General features: G+C 40.7%; 1 protein-coding gene across 1 annotated transcript in view; it reads left to right on the top strand.

The window, feature by feature from the left end:
- Pou6f2 (POU class 6 homeobox 2) overlaps window positions 1–21,993 on the top strand; it is a 382,575-nt gene that overhangs the window by 105,274 nt on the left and 255,308 nt on the right. The window contains 2 exon segments of the mRNA XM_005071806.4: window positions 16,781–16,872; window positions 19,693–19,921. Coding sequence (XP_005071863.1) covers window positions 16,781–16,872; window positions 19,693–19,921 — 321 coding nt within the window.

Raw genomic sequence — 21,993 nt, 5'->3', positions numbered from 1 at the left:
TTAAAAATAGGTAGCGTCAACCCCCTATTAAAGCTCATTCCTCTTTAGAGGAGCACATGAAAGGTTTGCAGAAGGTTTTTGTATGTTCCCTGGAGATTACTTGGAATCAATTCTTTGCTCCACTGCTAGTTCAATGAGTGACTTCCTTGTTAGGCTGTACACTCCATACACTCAGCAATCATCTTTGGTATTCATTCACAAATTTTTTGTTAAGAATAGATTAATGCATCAAGTGGTTGAGCAGTGTGACATGCGAAGTGTTTGTGTGTCCCTAGTATCTTGTACAACACCCTTCACCTAGTGAAAACTGAAAAGAATGTAGACTGGATGAACAAATGAATAGAAACACAAACACAATTTTCAGATGAGGAAATTCACAGTTGGGAGTAGGTTTGGGACTCAGAAGCTCCAAGAATAGCCCCTGCAGGACCAGGGAAGTATGCACAGGTAATTGACAGTGATAAGAGCATGGGGGAGCAGGAAGGTTGAGTCAAGGTAAGAATAGAAGAGAGCTGGTTGAGAAATACCATAATAGATGAAGTCATTATAGGTTTGAGGAGAGAGCTGACACTAGTGAAATTTCCAGAGATCTACAAGGATAACACCAACTGGCAAACTAACCAAGAGTGGACAGACTACATTAATAGTCCCTCCCTGATGATAAGGTTGATGACTACCTTATATACCATCCTAGAACTTTCATCCAGTGACTGATGGAAGCAGAGACAGACGCTCACAGCTTAACACTGAACTGAACTCCTGGAACCCAGTGACAGGAGGAGTGATGAGCAAAGGGGTCAAGACCGTGCTGGTGAAACCCACAAAGACAGCTGATTGGACAAGGGGGAGCTCTTGAACCCCAGACTGATGGCTAAGAGGCCAACAGGGGACTGATCCAGATTTCATGAATGAAGTGTCTGGGGCCTTGGGTAGTAAATCAGTGTTTACCATGGCATACGAATGAACTCTGGGAGCCCATTCCACATGGAGGGATGCTCTCTCAGCCTGGACACATGGGGAAGGGCCTAGAACCTTCCCTGGATGAAATGACAGACTCTGGAGATCCCCCCTAAGGAGGGCCTCACCCTCCCTGGGGAATGATGTGGGGATTGGGTGGGGGGCTGGGAGGGCTGGGGGAGGGACAAGGGAGGAGAGGTGGGAGAGGGAGCTGGGATTGACAGGTGAAGCAAGCATGTTTCTAATTTAAATAAAAACATATATTGAGAAAAAAAGAGAGACTAGAAACAGAACCCAGGCTGGACTCAAAATCGCCTGCAGCTCTCCCCCTCCACAACTCTTGTTTATGAATGTGGTCCCTGATTTAGAATCTGCCTGCACATCCATCTGGGCTCATGTTGCACATGGACCTGAGTTCTGTGGACTCATGCCAGCTCCACCTCAGTCCATGCACAGACACCTCTACACCAGCTGACCAAAAGTAACCAGTGTGTGTCATTTTCATGCAAATTCTCTCTTCCACATGAAAAACACATGTTCTCTCATTACATTTTTACCATAGCTCACTTATGAGCAAGTCTGTCTGTCCTGGGCTCCATTAACACTGTGTTGAAGCTTTGAGCTGTCCAGCTGTCTCCCATTCACAGAGACCTCCTAAGCTGTTGGGCAGGTGTTTCTAGGCTGATTGCATCTACTGCTATCTTTATAGGACTCTACTGCAAATTCTGGCCCTATTCACCCCCAGTCTTGACAATGCGTGAGGTTCAAGAGCCACAGACAAATCAGCTACTACCAAGTTCACTGGGCCTGCTCTGTTCTGGAGGCTGTGTACTTGGAACTCCTATGTGCTGGGCAAAGTGGTCACTATCTTCCTCCCCTGATCTACTTAAAGAAAGTCCATATTTACTGAAGATTTCATCTGTGCCAGAATCTGTGATCATGCTATTTAGTCATGTGAATTAGTGGATTTAATCCTCACCTCAGAAGGCAGGTACTGTTTTTATTTCAGTTTCACAGATGACAAAACTGGGCTAGAAATATTAAGCAACTTGCTTGAAGCCACACCTAGTAAATCACTGAGAGGGGCAATCTCACTTCAGAGTGCTTCCTCCTCCTGAGGCATTAATGCTCTTGTAGTGCTTTGCCTGGGCTGGCTTTTGTCACCATAGCAGACTCAAACAAGCTACATTTTTGCCTGACTGCTCCTCCCAAACCCATATGGCTCTTATCTCTGGAGATAGGGGCTAAGGTGCATCAGGGGCACCTCACTCTTTTGGCAGTGTTGACAGACCATCTTGTCACCAGCATGCTGCATGGGTGGGACACAGGACAGAGCAAAGACATGTCTGTGATATGTGTGGGTACCCATGAGAACCTCTGAGGAAGGCCATGAGTAACAGTGGAATGGGAGAATCGTGATCAGCTACCAAGAGAGGGAGCAGGGGCAGGGCAGAGGTGATTTAGACAAGTGCTAACAGAGCATGTCCAGATGAGCAGATGACTAATGAGCAGATTCAGTACATCGGAAGAGCAGTGACTCTTTGGGGGTGCCCTGTGGGAAATCCACTGGTGAAAATGCTGTTTGGAGGCTCCGAGGACTTCAGATGCTAAGCCAAACATGAGATCTCTCCCTTGTTCAGGTTTCTCAGATTTCTTCCCTTACATCTGCCGTCATTCCTGGGTATTGTGGGAACACTTGTTTACCTTTACAGGGTTCTCTAAAGGGTCCCTTATTAGAGAGAATCCCCTGTGGCCAGTTTTCTCAAGTGCCTGTCTCTTTACCAAAATCTTGTGTGATGGGACAATGTGTGTCAAGTTGTTACAACAACGGCTCAATAACACTTATGGAGCATTTACCACATCAGTGCAAGGCATGATGGTTGAGATCTATTAAATCTCATAACCACACTGTGGACGCTATTATTGCCCCACTTTAGTGCTGAAGAAACTTAATATAAGGTTAATTAACTTTCCTAAAGTTGTACAGGCAACTCACTTTGTTATTGAACTTGGGGCCCACATCCTGTGACCCAAGCCCAGGGTGGCCATCTGTCCTCAATAAGCCAATAAAATGTGGAAGCAGAAAAGGAGATTTATTCATTATTGGCCGCATTGGGAAGAGGATGGAGAAATTCAGCATATCTCCCACCTTCATGTTTGGAGTTTGAGTCAGACTGGAGTGTAGAAAGATAGTCAGGCACGTGTACAGTGGAGCAGTCTGGTCAAAGTACAGCCCGACTCATTGCTGACCCATCATCATTTTCTGGCTTCTGTCTCATCCTGGCTCTGTCAAGTTGTTAGAATCATGTGAAATCTCTTTCTGGAAGACACGTTTTTTCTTCTGCTGGTGCTTTCTTCTCCAACATGAAATTCCTGGAGAAATGCACGTTTCTTTGGGGCTCATTGTTTTATGATCTGATAGATTGACAGACTCAAGGGTCTCCTTAGAATACTTTCATTTCTGCCAGACCAGTAACAACATGAAACAAAGATAAAAGCATAAACCAATCCAACTCTACCCTATATTGTTAGTTTATTTATTTGGGGGGCAGGCACATGCTATGATGCTCATGTAGCAGTAAGATGACAACTTGAAACAGTTGGGTCTTTTCTGCTTTGTGGGTCAAGGTCTGGGGTCAGTGGCTTTGCCTGCTGGGCCATCTCACAGGACTCTTTCTAAATTAATGTGCCTGTGTGTTTGAGGGGGGAACAGAAAAGAAACTTCTGACATGATATTGGGGGGAAGGATTTTATTGTGAATAAGAAAGAGAAAATACGCAGAAGCATCTGGAAGAGTCCAGAACAGACAGAAAGAGAGAAGACTGGACACGGCCAGGGCTGTCCGTGAGACAAGTAGGAGAGCGAGGCGTGGGAGAATACTCATAGCAAAAGACAGAAAATAGAGCAATAGGGAGAGAGCAAGAGGACAGCAGGGGTGGACAAACAGTGTGGATTATAAGGACAATGAGTAGCTATGGGGCAGGAAGGCTAGCATTAACTTTGAAATGTATAACAGGCACTTCTGATATTGAGGGAGCCAGAGGCCAGCAGGGACTTTGAAATGCTGATAGACAACACAGGTCCCTTCCATCAGAGATAAGGAAAATAGTTCCTTTAGGCAGATGGGAACCTGTTTCGCATGTTCCTGATGAATGCTGGATTTTATCCATAGAAATCCTTCTATAGTCTATTTGGACTTCCTGAGATCTAATGTGTGCATGCATGCATGCGTGGGTGCGTGTGTGTATGTGTTTGTGTGTGTGTGTGTGTGCGCGCGTGCTTCTTTTAAACAGTGTCTTATTATGTAACCTAGGCTGGCCCAAATGCCATGGCCCTCTTAGGATCCCAAATACTAGTGTTACAGGTTTGTACCTCCATGTCTAGCTTTAGACTGGGTTTTAAAGACACCTGTTGTCTTAGGGGTGGTTCTAGTTATTTGTCTGTGGATGATTTCAGAGTCTTGCAGAATCTGCCATACACTGCCTTTATTTCTAAATGATCTGGAAAGTGTGGTCTTGTCAGTTGAAGTTTCTGTTACAACAGACCTGTTGGCAAGAATGTTACCTAGATCCACACAGTTCTACTCTGCTCTTGGCCAACAGGTGGCCTTCCAGGAACTGCTCTTTACCATCAATGTCTCTTACTAGGTGAAATTCATATAGAAAGGATCATCCACCTCTTTTGTCCCATTTTGGGCCCTCAAAATACAGCTTGTTTTCTTCAACTGAGAAGGGGAAGATGACCCTTGATAACCACACTGGAGAATAGAACTCACAGCAGGCACTGATGCCATTCTAATGACCCACAATGACTTCATGGAATTTCATGCAGGCATGGCCACACTGACTGTGGTGGATCAGGGCAAAGCAGGAACACTCAGTAGCCATAAAAAAATGGCAGTGTCGGAATCACTAAAGAGCTGAACGCTCACCAGAATGGCTTGAAGGACTGCTGTTATCTCACCAGTGAGGGCTCCAACTTGACTTAGACTTCCTTACATTCTAAGGAGTTATTGAAGTATTCAATCAGAAGTCCCCTACTTCTAACACCTCCTGAGAAGCTTTGACGCCTCCCACTCTGTGCCACCATGATGGTAGTTCTCCCTGGTGTCTTGTACATTTTAGGTCAAAAGGGCCTAGAAAGTTGACTTGAGTCTAACTTGAATCACGACTCCTCCTCTTTTCTTCCCCCTTTTGCACAAAAAAAGAAAAATGAAGCAATAGCAATGATATGAGTTACTTGAATTTTCTGGGCTTTAATTCTCATGCTCTGTGTTAGGCTGAAGAATGAAATGACATCCCAGAAATGGAATTTTCACTAATATACCAGACTCTCAGTCATCCTTCCTTTCCCTGACCCCTTATGTCAACTCATTTCTTCTACATGAACTATCCTATCCAATTGCCATCTTCCACCCAGATTACATGTAAATTTCCAGTTTATTCTATCACCTATTCTCTGTGTCATAATTTATTGATATGTGAAATTCAGTGAGTAATGAGCACTAAAATATTTTATTTACACTTATATCTGCAGCTTGTCTTCCTCACACTCATTTTAATGTGACACCTTACAGAGAACAATTGAGGATGAACTTATTTGTGTCTTAGAGTCAGGCACATGCCAGGGTTTCACAGAATCTTTTCTTACAGCATCACACAATATTCATTAATTTAACATTAATGACATTTTAAGTATCATGTATAACTTAACTAGTGTATACCTAAATTATTGCCCCCTTGTATTCAGGAGTTAGATCTGCTTCTTATTCTAATTCCAAAACTAAGTTTCAAACAGGAATGTGAACCCAGTAAATGGATTTTGAACATACTTTAACTTAGAGTGTGTTAGTTATGAGTTGAATCAATGATATTTTTGGTATCTTTATATAAGATAAGCAGTGACATATACCCCACTATGGCAACATAGCAATTGGAAATTGCTGCACATCAAATGTTTTCCTGTAATGGAGAAAATATGGTGATAAAAATAATCTGAACAAATTCTACAGAGCCTTTATTTCATTTAAGTGGAACAAAAGCTACAGAAGAGGAGGACAATAAAATGATGCTTTGCTAAAAGGATAAAGAATACGACCCCACTCTATTAGTGACACACACTGTGAATGCACTCCAGTTAATAGCATCTTTTAGCAATCGCTACTTTTTCAATTACAGTGATGCTAAGAAATAAATAGACTAAGGGAGAGAAAAACGGTCAGAAGACACCTGAATTGGACTAGTTCTTTGGCTGTTTTCTTTGTTTTGTTTTTAAGTAACCAATTCTTGGGTAAAAAAATAATCTGAAAACAGTTTACTGGTAGGGCATGGGTTGCCATTTTCAGATTTGAGAAATGCTTAGTATTATCGGGGATGCAATGTTCCATTACCCCATCTCTGGAGGTCTTAGCGATTCATTCCTAGTGTGTTGTACAGCATCCTTCTCTTCCAGCTGTGTTCTGCTGTGCTCTTAGAGAGGCTCCATTATGGTAAGGGGGTTGCTAACTAGGTGTGATGCTACAATTTCATGCAATGTGATTCCTCTGGGTGTTTCTCCCTGTCCTTGAGTCCTAAATGATCACACTTTTACCAGTCTGAGCCACATGCAAGACTGGCTGCAAATGCTACCCTTTGGGAGCATCTGAGCAGAAATGCAGTTTTAGTTCCTCTTTCATGGTTTTTACATTTTTATTCTCCTTTATTTTAAGCGACACTCTGGATACTTTTATAAGAAATGTGGCATTTTAAGGGAAAATAACTGAAATTGGTTAGCCAAACTCTTTACTAATCCTCACAAATAGCAAGATACAGATATGGGTACAGAGAAGAAGGTGGTCAGAAAAATTTTCATAAATCACAGAGCTACAATATCGGGCTAGGTTTGACATCAGTTCTGTTGTTATTTGTGAAGGATAAATAAGCTTCTTTTGACGAACTTGGGGCAGCTCCTTCTGCTGTTAGCCTCTTGGCTGTGTGTCTTTCTATGGGTTGCGCTGGACTCAGGACCAGAGTGGCTCTGATTAGGGCAGACCTGTAGAACCTTCCTCCTTACCACTCTTCTCTGGCTTTTCACCATTCTGACCATTGTGGGATAAAATTTGAAAATCTACAAAAAATGTCTGATCAATACTAGGAGTCCTACGTCATTTATGCTTTGAATACCACTCAATGTCTTAAAAACTAGAAAAGGGAGGGAAAGACTTTGATTGAGATCAGAATAGGTGAAGTGAGGGAACACCAGAGTTATAAACTCAAAATCAATGCCTTTTCTACTTGTGCTGTGTGTAAAAATTGTCTGAGCATCTTGCCAAATATGGATCTGGCTAATGACTGGAGCACCATACTATCCATAGTAATGTCAGACTGGGCCAGGAAATTAGTCTCGTCATCAACATATAACTATCCCTATTTTACCTCATGTACTTTTCAGTCTTTGCTTTTCAGGTATCCATGTGAGACGAGGTTAAGACTTAACAAATTGAACATGGATGAAAATCTCATTGTGAGAATTACATTGGGGTAACCCTGTAAAACAAAAAGGCTAGAGAGAGAATCCTGAAGATGCTAGTACAAAACAAACTGTTCCTAAAAGAGGCAGGAGGATGGGACATTGCAAACTGCCATGGCAGTGTCTGACCCTCCTCTTAGTCTTCCACACCTCCAGTTAAAGGGCTATTTAATGCTCTAGTTTCTAAGTACAATTAAACTGACCCCTAGTGCTTTGTGTCCATTGTTCTATAAGAAGGTATTTTTCTTTTTCTTTTTCCTTTTTGTTTCTTTCCAGACAGAGTTTCTCTGAATTGCTTTGGAGGTTGTCCTGGAACTCGCTCTGTAGACCAGGCTGGTCTCGAACTCAGAGAGATCCACATGCCTCTTCCTCCTGAGTGCTGGGATTAAAGTTGTGTGCCACCAATGACTGGCAAAAAGGTAGTTTTCAAAAACTTTAAAACTAAACTAACCACATTGTCTTGAAGGATTTAATCAGGCCCCTTACTATCAAGCTTGGTGATGATTTGATGATCTGCATTAACAAAAACCCAACAGTTTGGAAGATGAGTCTATGGAAAAGTCAAACCTTGTAGTGTATCTTGCAATCTAGCACTTGGGGTGCTGAAACAAGAAGATCAAGAGTTCAAGTTCATCTTGAGCTATACAGTTAAAAAAAAAAGGAAAAAGGAAAAGAAACTGTCTTATCTCTGACTCTAGAAAGGTAGATGTTCCATTGAGAAGGTCAGGTGACATTTGCCATGTATTTTCTTTGTATAGATTTACACACAGTCAATTTATTATAACATTGATAATGTTAACCAACAGAAAAAATAATTTATCTTTGCTGAGTTTTGCAGCAAATGTAACCTGGAAGAGACAGGTTGATGATTTGTATAGGTTTGATTCTTTACAGAGATAAAAATATGCTTAAAATTTTCTGTGTACATGAGCATTCTTCAGGTTTAAACATAGATAAAAAGAGGTATCCATGAAGTACATATAAGCTTAGGTATGATTTAAAAGTTGAAGATGCTTTATTAGGAAGGCTTTTGACTAAAAACAAGTAACTTCAAATTTTTAGAAGCTGAGTGAATGGAGGCTTTGAGAGCGCCTGATCCATACAAGCTTTCAGAGTGGGTCCAATCTTGTTGGGCTCTATCTTAACCATCTTAATAATTTACCTTTTGATTTTTGCTTTATTGGTAAGCTCAGCAGAGTGGGTGTGGAGAGACTGGAAAGCCTGTGGCCTACAGACCTGTGTCCCCTCCCTGCCATAGTGGCATTTTCATATTCCCTTCTGCTCTTCTTAAGAAACATGGGCTCTAGTGGCAAAGTTGAACATTTCTCGTCAGAGTATTTCCACCCACCATTGACCCAGATAGCTAGTACATACCATGAGGAGACCGCAAGCTTAGACTGTGTCCCTCTGTGGAAGGCTGAGGTTGTAGCTTGGAGGGAAAGGAAACTGACGGCCCAGCCCAGGTCAGGGACATGCCTTCTTATTTGCACTGAGCATCACAGCTTGTGTAGCTGACACTTTCATGGAGCTGGGCACAGATGAATCATGTTACCCATCTCCACAGATGAGCATAAAGCCCCTGGATGCACAGGGCCTGCCTCATCTGTACACCACCAGAGTGCCACCACCAAGAAACACTACATTCAGTGCTCGTGACCTTGCCATTTCCTCCCTCAGATACACATGCCATATGAGCACGGCCTTTTGGACTTAAAAGACCTTTTTAAAATTACAGCATTTTCAAGTGGCTTAAAATCTGTGATTAAATTGTTCCATCCTTTTAAGAATATCGAATCACTAAGGCCAACATGTATACAGACATTCATATTTGTGTATCATGAACCCACAATTCAGCTCAGAACTGGCCTGCAGGAGGATATCAGGAGATGACAGTCTTCACATGGGAGTTCTGACACTCTCCAGGGGACAGTAATTATCCAGGGGCCTTGCCTATCCCAAAGTTCTTTGTCAGCTAATAGCAGGCCATGTGATTTTGTTAACTTTTGATGGCTCCTTTTTCATTTCTCTTTGCCAAGTATTTATAGACATCAGTCTGGATATCAAAGGAGTTGGTCCCTGCTGTTATTACATAGATGTGAAAACAAAAGATAAGAAAGACTTAAGGGAGATTTGATAAATTCTGATGAAAAAATCTTTAAAAGTTCTGTAGACGCATAAACAAAATCCACATGTAAAACTGAATGAGTCCTGAGCAAGATCATCTCCAGGTAATCAAGTCCAAGTACCGGACCTGTGGGGAGTATTTTGTGCTTCACCTAAATATGCCAAATATCCCGTTGACTTTCACGTATATATGCAGCCTTCAAATAAAGGTCATCATTTAGCACCACTGTGAACCTAGACCCTGAAGGGTCAAGGAAAGCTGAGATTCTCTTTCCAAAGGTCACGTGAGTCACTGAAAGTAAAAAGAAATACATTTCTCATGTTAGCATCTTCAGATATTCTCTGTCCTTTGAGCTTCTTGCAGAGGCTCACAGATAAATGTGGATTAAAGAATGTGGAATTAAAGTGCCCTTTGTAGAGTTAGCCTTATTCCTTTAGAGTCTCCAATTCCACCAGCGGTGTGTAGAGTTCTGTACATAAGCATGCATGTGTCCAGTGTCATAAAGAGATCCCTTCTAATAATAAAAAGTGACTAACAGTGGCAGTGGCTCTGCACAGGGCTCTTTATAGACACTTCCAAATGTTCACTCCCTTTCTGGCATTGAGTAATCTTGAAGAAATTGAAAGAAAGGGAAGTTTAATTTAGATGAGCCTTCTGCCCTGCTCAGCTTGGGTTCACCTGCTCAACATGAAATAGTAATGCACTCAACTGCCCATCTTCTCTTAAGTTACCTGTGCATCCCTCAGCCACTGGTGAAAACTGCAGGCAGTGGGTGAGAAAGGGTTAGAATACCAGAAAGAGCTGGGAAGTCCCTGTGACCTTCATGTGATTATGTTTGTGCTAATGCTTAGAGGAGAGAATCCCACTCCAGACTTCTGAAAAAAACTGATTCATTAAAAATGTATTGGTCCTTAACAAAAGAACTTTCCTTGCTCTCTGTTGGATAATGGCAAATATGGGGTAGCACATTGGAGTGTAAGCAATCTGATTTACATCCTTTCCTTCTCAACCTGCAGCCATCACAGTGTCCTCTTTACAAAAACAGTGTGATGATGCTTCCTAAAGGAGTTCCCCTTCGTAGGCTGCAAGCTGTTTTATTTAAATCTATTTTTTCTATTTTTAAATTTAAATTAGAAACAAACTTGTTTTACATGTCAATTCCAGTTCCCTTTCCCTCCCCTTCTCCCATGCCCCCCCACTAACCCCCTATCCTAACCCTTTTATGCTCCCCAGGGAGGGTGAGGCCTTTCATGGGGGATCTCCAGAATCTGTCACATCATTCAGAGCAGGTCTGGGCACTCCTCTGTGTGTCTAGGCAGAGAGAGTATCCCTCTATGTGGAATGGGCTCCCAAAGTCTATTAGTATACTAGGGATAAATATTGATCCATTGCCAGAGGCCCCATAGATTGCCCAGGCATCCTAACTGACACCCATATTCAGGGGGTCTGGGTTGTTCCTATGCTGGTTTCCCAGCTATCTGTCTGGGGACCATGAGCTTCCCCATGTATAGGTAAGCTGTTTCTGTGAGGTTCTGCCTGGTCTTGACCTCTTTGCCCATTGCTCCTCCCTCTCTGCAACTGGATTCCAGGAGTTCAGCTTAGTGCTTAGCTGTGGATCTCTGCTTCTGCTTCCATCAGCTACTGGATGAAGACTCTAGGATAGCATATAAGGTAGTCATCAATCTCATAATCAGGGAAGGACATTTAAGGTAGCCTCTCCACTATTGTTTATATTGTTAATTGGGGTCTTCCATGTAGATCTCTGGACATTTCCCCCTATACTGGCTCCTTCTATTATGGTAAGTCTTTTCTTGTTCTCCTCTATTCTTCTCTTGGCTCAATCTTCCTACTCCCTCATGTCCTCCCCTCCACTCCTCTTCTCCCCTTCTCTTTCTCCTAACTCCCTCTCCCTTACACTCTGCTCCCAATTTGCTCAGGAGATCTTGTCCCTTTCCCCTTCTCTGGGGGACCATGTATGCCTCTCTTAGGGTCTAAGATGACTCTTGTGAAAGAGCCTACTTCACAAATTGAGGCAAATTCAAATCTGTACTGGAGCAAGCATCTGCCATATCGGAGTAACTAAGAGATGCTAAGCCTGGCTGTCTGTGTTAACCTAAAGCTGCCACAAATGAAACTAAATGAAAAAAAATAAAAAATAGCAGCCTTACTGTGAGGAATCCAGTGTCATCATTGGAGCCTTGGACTGTGAGCTTGGCTGAATTTAGAGGGCAGAGTATGGGAGGCTCAGTCCTCAGGGAGCACTGAAGGAATCAGGGCTGGGCCAGTCTCCCCACCACACACACACACACACACACACACACACACACACACACACACACACACACGCACTCGCACACTCTGGCTATGTCTCTCCTCCTCCTCCTCCTCCCAAACAGGGACGGGGAGGCAACAGTGGTAGTCACAGATTTGACACAGACTTGAGATCTAGTGGGAATGGTGGAATTGAAAGGAGGGCTGTTGACAAAGATCCTTGATTTTACATTTCACACTGTGACCCTTGACTACTTGGTTTCCACTCCATGAATTACCTGTGGATAGACTACAATTACAGAATGTGTGTCTGAGGTTGAGTCTTCCACTTTTGGAGCTGGCGATCTCATTCGGGTTATGATAAGAGGGTGTTCAGGGTAAGGAAACTGGGAAGGCAGGAGGAGTCATGCCGATCATGACCCAACAGTTACAAACAAAGCCAGTGATAATGTCACATAGTGGTATGTGGTAATGATGCCAATGGTGTGCAGTCACACAAGTGGCATTCGGTGGTACAAGCCGTGCATATTGTCCCCAGAGGAAAGGAAACTTAAACTCTCCTGCACAGCAGTGAAGTCACCATTATTCACTCCCCACTGTCTTCTATCCTCGTGGAGTTTAAGAAATGCCCCGACAAATACCGTCTTTTATTTTCTGCTCCTAGGTTCCTGTGGGCTGGGAAATGTTTCAAGAGGCTCCAATAATGATTCACAGATTTAAGTGGGGGAACTAGTATAAGCTGTGGTCTGGAAGAGAATTTAGAAGCTACTTAACACCATGTTTTCTGAATGTGTTACAATGGACTAGCAGGCTAAAGAGTCCCATATCACCAGCATCTCATCTATATATTTAAAAAATGCCAATTGTAGATTGCAACTATTTGGGAAAGAATTTCATTTAAACATGTATAAACTTTTTTCTTGTCCGAACTTCTTAAACAATATGATGTAACTATCACGTAGCATGTTTATTGCATTTAGCATTATGAGTAATCTAGAGGTGGTTTAAGTGAATGAGAGAGAGAGAGTGTGTATATATATATATATATATATATATATATATATATATATATATAGAGAGAGAGAGAGAGAGAGAGAGAGAGAGAGGTTACATGCTCTGTAAATTTAAGTAAGAGACTGGAATACCTCAGATTTTGGTATTCATGGGGTGTGAGAAACAACTCTCTGTATACTAAGGGAAGACAGTTTGTAAATATCTTATTTTGTAAGCTCTGAGAGACCCAACTACTGAGCTCCATTCCAGACATTGATCTTATGGTGCATAGTACATAGTGAAGGCCAGTGTGTATCTTTCCAAGGTATGCACACATAGAGTTTAGAATATGTATTAGTTGGGTTTGATGGGTGAATATTAATTACAAGTAAAAAATATGAAATTATTACTCTAAACACAAACTTCGTTAAAGTATGATAACTGACAGATATAGCATTTATAAAGCAAGCATGCAGAGTTTCAGTTAATTTACATGTATTTTATTTCATATGGCACTCACAGCAGCCAACCTGTGAAGGAAGTACTGGGGTCATCCCTGACTTTCACAGGAAAAAGCTGATGACTAAGTAATTGGAAAACAATTCCAAGTCCACATTCCTAGTGAGGAGGTAGATCTAATTGTAAACCTGGCCAAGTTTAAAATATAAAAACCTTGCTTTTAATCTTTATACCAAACTGCCTGCTGCATCTGCTTCAGTCAGCTTTCTGTGACTGGGGCAAAGTGCTTGAGAGAAGATTCATTTTGGCTTATTTTCTTCAGAAGTTTCAGTCAATGACCTGCTTGCTCCTTTCTTTGGAGGCCTCAGCAAGGCAGCATATGATGGACAGGACCCCATGGATACCAATATTATGGTGGTGAGAAAGCAAAGAGAGTATTAGGAAGGGACCAGCATCCCAATATCCTTTTCAAGAGCATGCCCACAATGGTTCAGTTCCTTCTGCTAGTCCATCCTACCTAAGGTCCTATTATATCACAGGCTGCCAATAAGGCTTTTAACATTTAGGCATTCTAGATCCATGCTGCAGCAATCTGTCAGATGGGGATTGAGATAGAATTTGTCAATACGCTAATTTTCTAAAGATAGTCCCAAGATTTATACTAAACAGTAGTAAATAATCAAATGAACATTAATGTGAACCTTAAACGAAACCTCTGTTCTTATTCACTGAGGAGTAACTAAGTGTGGATGAAATGTCCTGGCCTGAAGAGTTCACAGTCAAAGGGGACCACAAGCACACAGGATGTAGGCATAAGAGGATGGCATGGAAGAAAAGGGAGTGGGGTAGGGTGAATATATCAAACCACATTTGGCTTTTAGGAAAACATCACACAACAATTTTTTCTTACATTTACTGGTTGCTGACAAAAACATAAAAGTCTTAAAGGCCAGATCATTTACTACAAAGCTGACATGAGAAGACTTGTCTTGGGACCCTTGATCTCCAATTGTGTACTGTGTTTCCTAGGCTCCTGGTCATCTGATAATGTTTATGTTTTCTTGTCTTTGCCATGGAAATGTCTAACCTCAGATTCTTTGCTATCATACAGTAAGTGTTGCTTCAAGTCTCTAAAACCTTTAGCTAGTGCCTTTTATTCATTCTGACTGCTGGATTCCCCTCCGGCTCCAGCAAGGACCCTGTACAGGAACTGCCTTCTGAGCAAACAGATTAGTTTATGGCCCTACAAGGTTAAGCGTGATACATGTGTTTGGGGAAAATGGAGATGCGCATTAAGAAGAAACATTACTTTTTGATCCAGGCAGGAAAGCATACATAATCTCCTCTAGAGCCTGTGAAAGGCTTCATTTTACACATGAAATTGTGTGGAATTGCCCCAGACTGCATTCAACATGGATTCTGAGAATAGTCATTCTCAGAACAAGCTGCTGAGCACCAGTTAGGACCTAAGAGCACCAAAGAATAAATACAAGCAAATGCAATCAGTATAAAGCTGTAGAGAGCAAGCGTACACTAGTGTCAGAACATGGGACCAGTCCTCAACATTACAGTGGGATGTGTTAAGAACACAGGCAAAAGTAGCCTTGGAACACGTGAAGAAAATAAGATACAAAGGGGCCTGTCTTGCTATAGAAAATACTAATATTGAAGTACATATTCAATTGTTTAAAAAAGGATTTTTCTATTTTTCTGTGCATTGTAAAACTTTCTTTTCATCGTCTGGTATAAAAATCCAGGCCTGACAAGCTTGAGGAAGCAACTGCATTTTTCTAAGCAGTGAATTTTTAGTCATTTGCAAATTAGCCTTATCTTAATATTTGATCAAAAGCATTACTTGGGAGCTAAATGGAGACCATGAGATTACATGGCATAAGGCATTGACTAGCTTAACATGCCCTGATTTTCAAGCATAATAAATAAACTATATATGAAGAATTCAGAGGAAAGCTCTTTTGCATATATGGGGATCGTTGGTATCTCCTGATGGGCTATCTTACCCTTGTTATTAAATGACAGTGATCATTAAAATGCCAAACATATCTTGACAGAATTCAGTTTATAAAATGTCAGCAAGTCTGTGTTTTTATTAGTTTGCTCCAAATCAATTTAGAAATTTCAATAGAATGCTTGTAAGTATTCCCCAAGCACTGTCCATTCCTGACTTTCTGCACAAAAAAAATATTACAAATTAATCAGATTTTCAGATTTCTGCATAATGGCTTTGCACATTTATTGCTTAATCCTATTATAAAATGCTGTTATGATTGACACATCACTGTGGAGATAGAAGTCAATTGAATAATATGTAGCAGTCAATTTTATTTGTAGCTTAATGTGCTGAAGTATTTTTTCCACATTTCCATTATTTATAAGTCTGTCCCTTTGGAGACTATATAGAAGAATTTGTTTTAAATGAGCCAATAATACCTTCTTTAAAATTTATAAGCATGACAGAATCATATCTTTTTTCATTGGTTGGCCTCAGCATGCCAGTAAACAGAGTTTGAAATGTCTTCCACTTGCTATTCATAGGACAAACACCAGGAAAGTGGATCTTGTTAAGTTTTGCTTAGAACTGGATTTCAACCACCCTATTAGAAAATTTTAAGAAAACTAAAGCCCCCAACAAGGACACTTCACAAATGGCTGGCAGTTCTGTTTATTTTTTTATTCAAGTAATTATTGTTTCTATTATTATCTTCCCCACCCTGGTTAGTCCTGAAATGAAGCACATAGCACGCAGACCGTACCCACAGGCTTCAGCGATTTGCTCTCAGGGTGCTTGAAATGCAACAGGATGTCAGCATGGGAACGCAAGTTCAGTGTCTACACTAGTGGGTCTCTGTGAATTGATGCTCAGACATATCTCTTTTGCTCTGCACCCAGAAAACTTGCCTAAGGGGACCCATATTGCATTTAGGACACTGTGGAAGGGAGCACTGAAAAGGACTGTGGCTTTAGGAAAGGGCATTCATAAGAGTCCATCCAAAGCCACCATGAAGAGATAAGTTAAGGGAAGAGAACAAAGGGAGGCATCCCTACCAGGGAACAATATGAATAGACATGGTCATATCTGAGATTGTACTTTGACTTTGAACAATTAGCTTATTTGTTATTCACCCAGGCATACCAGACCCAGTTTCACACACATGCATGAACACATGTGCACTTACACACAGTGAACTAGAGTGTGCTGTCAAAAGTGATGTCTAATATAAGTTCTTTGGCATGTATGGAAGTATCCCTTCTCCTATTGTCTTTCCTTTCTATTTCCTGATTTCTTTGGCCATCCTGGATGTGCCATCGCATCATTTTTGCCATAACTGGAGCTATTGAAAAACGATATTTTCATAAACATCTGTTCCTCGGGGTGCCGTGATATCACAGAAAAGTGCTGGTCCCAGGCTGGTCTGGATACTAAGGGAGCTTTTCTCTTTTGAATTCTAGGGGCCAGAGGAAACACAGTCTTATCAGATCCAGGAACTCCTGACCAGCACCAGGCCAGTCAGACCCACCCCCCATTTCCAGTTGGGCCACAGGTCAGTATCTCCCAACTGCTTTCCATTAAGATGGTTTTACCATATAAATAACCAAATAAATAATAATGAGTTAAATCCAATTAACTCCAACAGAGCAAAGATGGTGATAAATTTTTGTATGGGAAGCTATATGACTACATTATTTATTAAATACACTCAAGAAAATATGTGTTTGCAAAAGTCTCTTCTTAAAGGTTGGTTTTAATCATGTGGAAATGTTTTTTCCCCTTCAAAACTTACTACATCTAGGCTTTGGTTACCATGCAGTTTTTTTTCTAAAGTAAAACTTTAATGACTGGAGTGTGAAGAAAATTAAGTTATTTCAACCTTACTATAGCCGTTTTTGAAATACAAGATGTGATTTAATATAAAAAAGTTAATGCAATTTTAATGCAAGTTCAGCTTATTGGGTTTGACAATACTGTACATCACACATAGCTCTTGCATTAATAAAGAAATACATTCATTATTTTTTAAAGTCCAATATTTGTTTTTTGCAGCCTGGCATGGCTTATATGGAGATGCAGAACACAATTATAAAAGGCTGGGCTTTCTTTAACCTCTGCCATCTACTGTGAAACTTTCAGAGTTCATCTTGCATTTAGGGAGAGAAATATCTGGGTCTTTCTTTCCCTATTGTTGTCATTGTTGTTCCTGGAAATTAGTCACTTTCAGTACAAGGAGAGTTTGCCCAAGTGAAAAGATTGAATCAGTTTGGACACTCTTATCCTTGTCACCATAAAATATTACAATAGCCTCAGATCCCATCACCCATTTCAGAGGCCACACAACTCCACACATGAAGACTGGACAGTGTCTATTTGGGAGACCAGAGCCTAGCTAGAGCCCAAAAAACATGAGCCATTGGCTTAAACTTCATACCCTTATAATGCCATTCTTCTTACTTTATGTATTCATATGTTTATATGCTTCTGTAGATATATGTGCACAGATTGCCTGGAAGCACATGAGACCTAATATGGTCTAATATCTCTAAGTTAGGCAATCAGAATGACAGACTCCAGGCAGTGAAGAAGTATGGCTCTGTGACAGCCAGAAACAGGCATACCCTAACTTAAGCCCAAATCCATACTCAAAATTCTGCCTGTTAAGCCTCCAAACCTGTGTACAATCGAAGAGCTACTACATGTTTCCCTTGCAGCACTGTATTGATTGGCCATATCTTACCAGGAACTTTAGGACCACGCTACAATTTCATTATTATTCCCCAAGTCTGATGATTTGTTCTATAGAGTGACTTCATGTTTTTAAAAGAAGGAGCAAAGGTATTGGTGTGAATTCAATAAAGTGAATAAATACATCAGGAGTCCAGTACCTCTCCAGAGATTCCTTTGAAAGGATCTAGAAGATATTCTAGAGGGATAGCCAGAGAACGTGCCCACCCTTGCCTCATTCTTCAAATGCAGCAGTCCCGTGTCTCTGAATCTGTCCCTTGTATTGAAGAAGGATAAACAAGATAGACTCTGGAACAATCTATCCTGTCTTCAACGTGACCTCTCCATGCATGAGACATGGAGTTTCAGGTAGTTATGAAACTTTCTGAGTCTCATTGGTAAAATATCTGGAATGTAGGACCTGGTGATTACAATCTGACTTTATATCATGTCCATATTTCAATACCTTTTCTATGTTCCATCAAAAAGAAAGTTAATCCTAGATAGAGTTTCATTTTAAATCCCGTAGAGCCAAAAAATGTGGGTTATGTTTTACTCCACAGCTCCTACAAGAGTGTAGAGAAGTCCTGGCTTAAGGACTCTAAGTTCAAATGACTTGTGCTGTCATTTAGCCTGGCCAGAACTATAATCTTAGTGTATCACTCCAGTGAGAACTCTACCCAGCATTCAGACAAGTTTTGTGCTCTATTGTTGCCTTTTACCATGACTATTCAATCAAGAGGGGACATAAACATGTGTTTTTATAATTACATCTTAATTGGGTGAAGACTATGAAAGGATTAACAGAAGAGGATTTTCTAGTATTTTACATTAAAGTATAAGTATTTTGTTTTCTATTACATTTTATATCTTGGCATCACACACACAAACATTACCATTTCAATAGTAACCACTTGTTTACCTGGTAACTATCCAGTTTATTTTCATATCAGGAAGATTTTTTAACTTTCCTAAATAGATATCAAAATAGAGACACAGCATTCTCACCAAGTTTAGCACTATAACATGAACTGTTTCAACACTTATGTAATTTGAAGTGTATTGCATAATTTCATGCGTTTATCACTTCTCCCTTTGAATTCTATCTTGAAGCTATATCCTAGGAGTATATTCTGAGTCAAATGGGGATGAATATATTTGCCATTCTTGATATGTATTTCCAAATTGCTTTCTAAAAGGATATGCCAGCAATCAGGCTCTGCAGCCACAGATGTACAGCATCACTAAAGACCTTCTAGCATACCAAAAACCTTTTACACTACTTTTGTTGATGTAATACTTGAAAACAGTATGTATTACTATTTTAAGCCAAAAACATAATAAAAATCCTACCAACATCAATGAATTCTTTCTGTAACAACCTAAAATTAATTAGCCGAACACTTTAAATATATGAGTCTAGATCAAGTGAAAATTCAATTGAATTTGCAATATGCAAAGGTATGAAAAATTTCAAAGACATAAGTGAAATGTAATGTCAAAATATTATTTCTTCCTTAGTGGGCTGGAGTATGCTTCTTTGCTCCTTGAGAAACTTCCTGACAGACTGTAATGGAGGGACTGTGTTTTGAAAGGCCATGTCTCATTCTGCTGGAAAGTGAGACAGGTTTCTTTTGTTTTGCAGCCTCTTCTAACAGCACAGCAGCTAGCCTCTGCTGTGGCCGGGGTGATGCCGGGAGGCCCCCCAGCCCTCAATCAGCCCATCCTCATCCCCTTCAACATGGCGGGACAGCTAGGTGGTCAGCAAGGCCTGGTCCTCACACTGCCCACGGCAAATCTCACAAACATCCAAGGCCTGGTAGCAGCAGCTGCAGCTGGAGGCATCATGACTCTGCCATTGCAAAATCTACAAGGTAACCCCATGCTGTGCAGTGTTCCACTCACTGGCCAAGTTTTCCAAAATGGACAGAAAGCCCTCTGAATGGGGAATGTAACTTAGGGGTGCTTGTACCATAAAGGGTCTAAAAGGCTTCAGCAGAAAGCAACATTTTCCATTATTTCGAATCCTGAGCCTGTTTAAGCCTTTCATGAATGGCAAAGCTTTTCAGGTCCTCTGGAAGTACCTGCAAGCAATCGTTGCAGGACATGCCATCATCTAAATGTGAGATCATAGCGTTGCTATTTGAGGACACAGTTATAATCCCACACGATATTCAATTTGGCCACGTGGAAGGGAAGGTTGTATGTTCCTTATATCTGTGTTAAGTGGTTGGAACACCACAAATAAAAAATGTCACTTGGAACTATTAACTTAATGATTACTTTGCTACTAAATAGGATTTAGATGTAAGTGCTCAACACAGATTATATTATCTGGACTTTTTGGGAGAAGGAGGACCTGGTAGAAGGGAGAAGTTTTTCTCTAGAGTTTAACATTTTTGACTTTTTTCAAAATATATGATAACACCAGCACTGGTTGATTTCTAAGTTATTAATCAAAGAAAAAAATAATTATGATGAAAGATGCTCTGAATAAGAATATAATTTCTGGTATTAAAAAACCCAAATATTTACCTTGATATACTTAAAGCAGTTGACATCTTCATTTATGTAAATGTCAGCATTTTGTTTTGTTTTACAGAATGGTTTGTCTGGGTAAGTCCTCAGAATAAGAATGTAAAGTACTTTTAAAATGGTCAGATGTTAGATGTTTATATGGTTTATTAATTGGTTAGGACATTCCATTCACACGCTGAAGAACAACCAAGAACTAGTGAATCTTGGACCTGTGCAGTCTGTGTGCTCTGATGTTTCACCCATTGTTGCTATTTCTTAACTTTCAGTTTAATGTTTAAAACAAAGTCTCTTTTATACCATTAAATTGTGCCAAGAATCTTGCCATTCATAAATCATGCATGCTCAGGTTACACTAATGCATGAACTTTGCTTGTTTCAAATTTGAGTGCCTGGGAAGCCAGGAACTTGAGATTAAACAAATAAAGCAGGAATACACAAAGTGAAAGCCGAAGCAACAAAGTGTAGGGCCAGGCTTCTTAATGCAGGTGGATGATGAAATCTTAATGAAGAAACAGGCATTATCAGAATGCAGCCTTCCATTTGGAACATGTGTGCTTATGGGAATATTGAATATTATAAATAAACATCAGCTTGCAGAGCTCCTAGGCTGTGAATTAATTCTGCTTGGTTAAGATGGACACCAAAGTCAGAGTAAAGAAAGGAAGTCTTTTTAAACTTTCATTGTAGGTGGGTGTTGTTGGGATTTTAGTGCCTGTTACTCTAGGGTTTCAAGATCGGTGCCGCCCTGGTATGCAGCAAGGCCTTCTCCATTTTGTTTTCGATGTCAAGTTTATGTATAAGTTTATGATTTAGACCTTGACTTCTTGGCACTGTTGCTTATGTCAAACTTATGTTTGTCCCCTGGGTAATGGTAGCAGAAGCTTGAGCTCTTTTGATCCTTTGGTTCCCTTGACAAGTCTTCCAAACAGTATTGCCTTCAGAAGTGTATTTGTGTTCTCAACCAAGCTCATGTTATCACAGAATTGGGAGCAAATGTTTCATCCTTTGAAGTCATCTTTAAAATTTCAGTGGTTTCTGGAAAGGAGGTGATAAGATCATTAATGTGAAAAACCCCATCAGTAAGTCAGCTGACTAGGAGGAAGTTTCCCTCATTGGTCTTAACATCAAGCACCTCCTCCAACACCCTCCCCTTTAGGATCCAAATCAGCACCAGATAAGGACATTCTACTTTAAACTTTTCTGACCCTTCCATATCCTCTCACTAATGTGAGTATATTTGTTTACATCCCTATCAAGAAGCAGCATACTTCTCAGAGGAATCCACAATACACACATGCGTTATCACGAGCCCTGGTGAGGTGATGAGAGTGACTCTTCTTAACTCAGTGGCTCACTGGATCATCTCCCCTTCAGGATGTGATCCTAGAGAGCAGCTGGGGACTTGGAA

This window comes from Mesocricetus auratus, unplaced genomic scaffold (assembly GCF_017639785.1).
Source record: "Mesocricetus auratus isolate SY011 unplaced genomic scaffold, BCM_Maur_2.0 Super-Scaffold_100013, whole genome shotgun sequence".
Classification (NCBI taxonomy): Eukaryota; Metazoa; Chordata; class Mammalia; order Rodentia; family Cricetidae; genus Mesocricetus; species Mesocricetus auratus.
The sequence above is the reverse complement of the archived record's forward strand: the minus strand, read 5'-3'. Positions and strand labels throughout refer to the sequence as shown.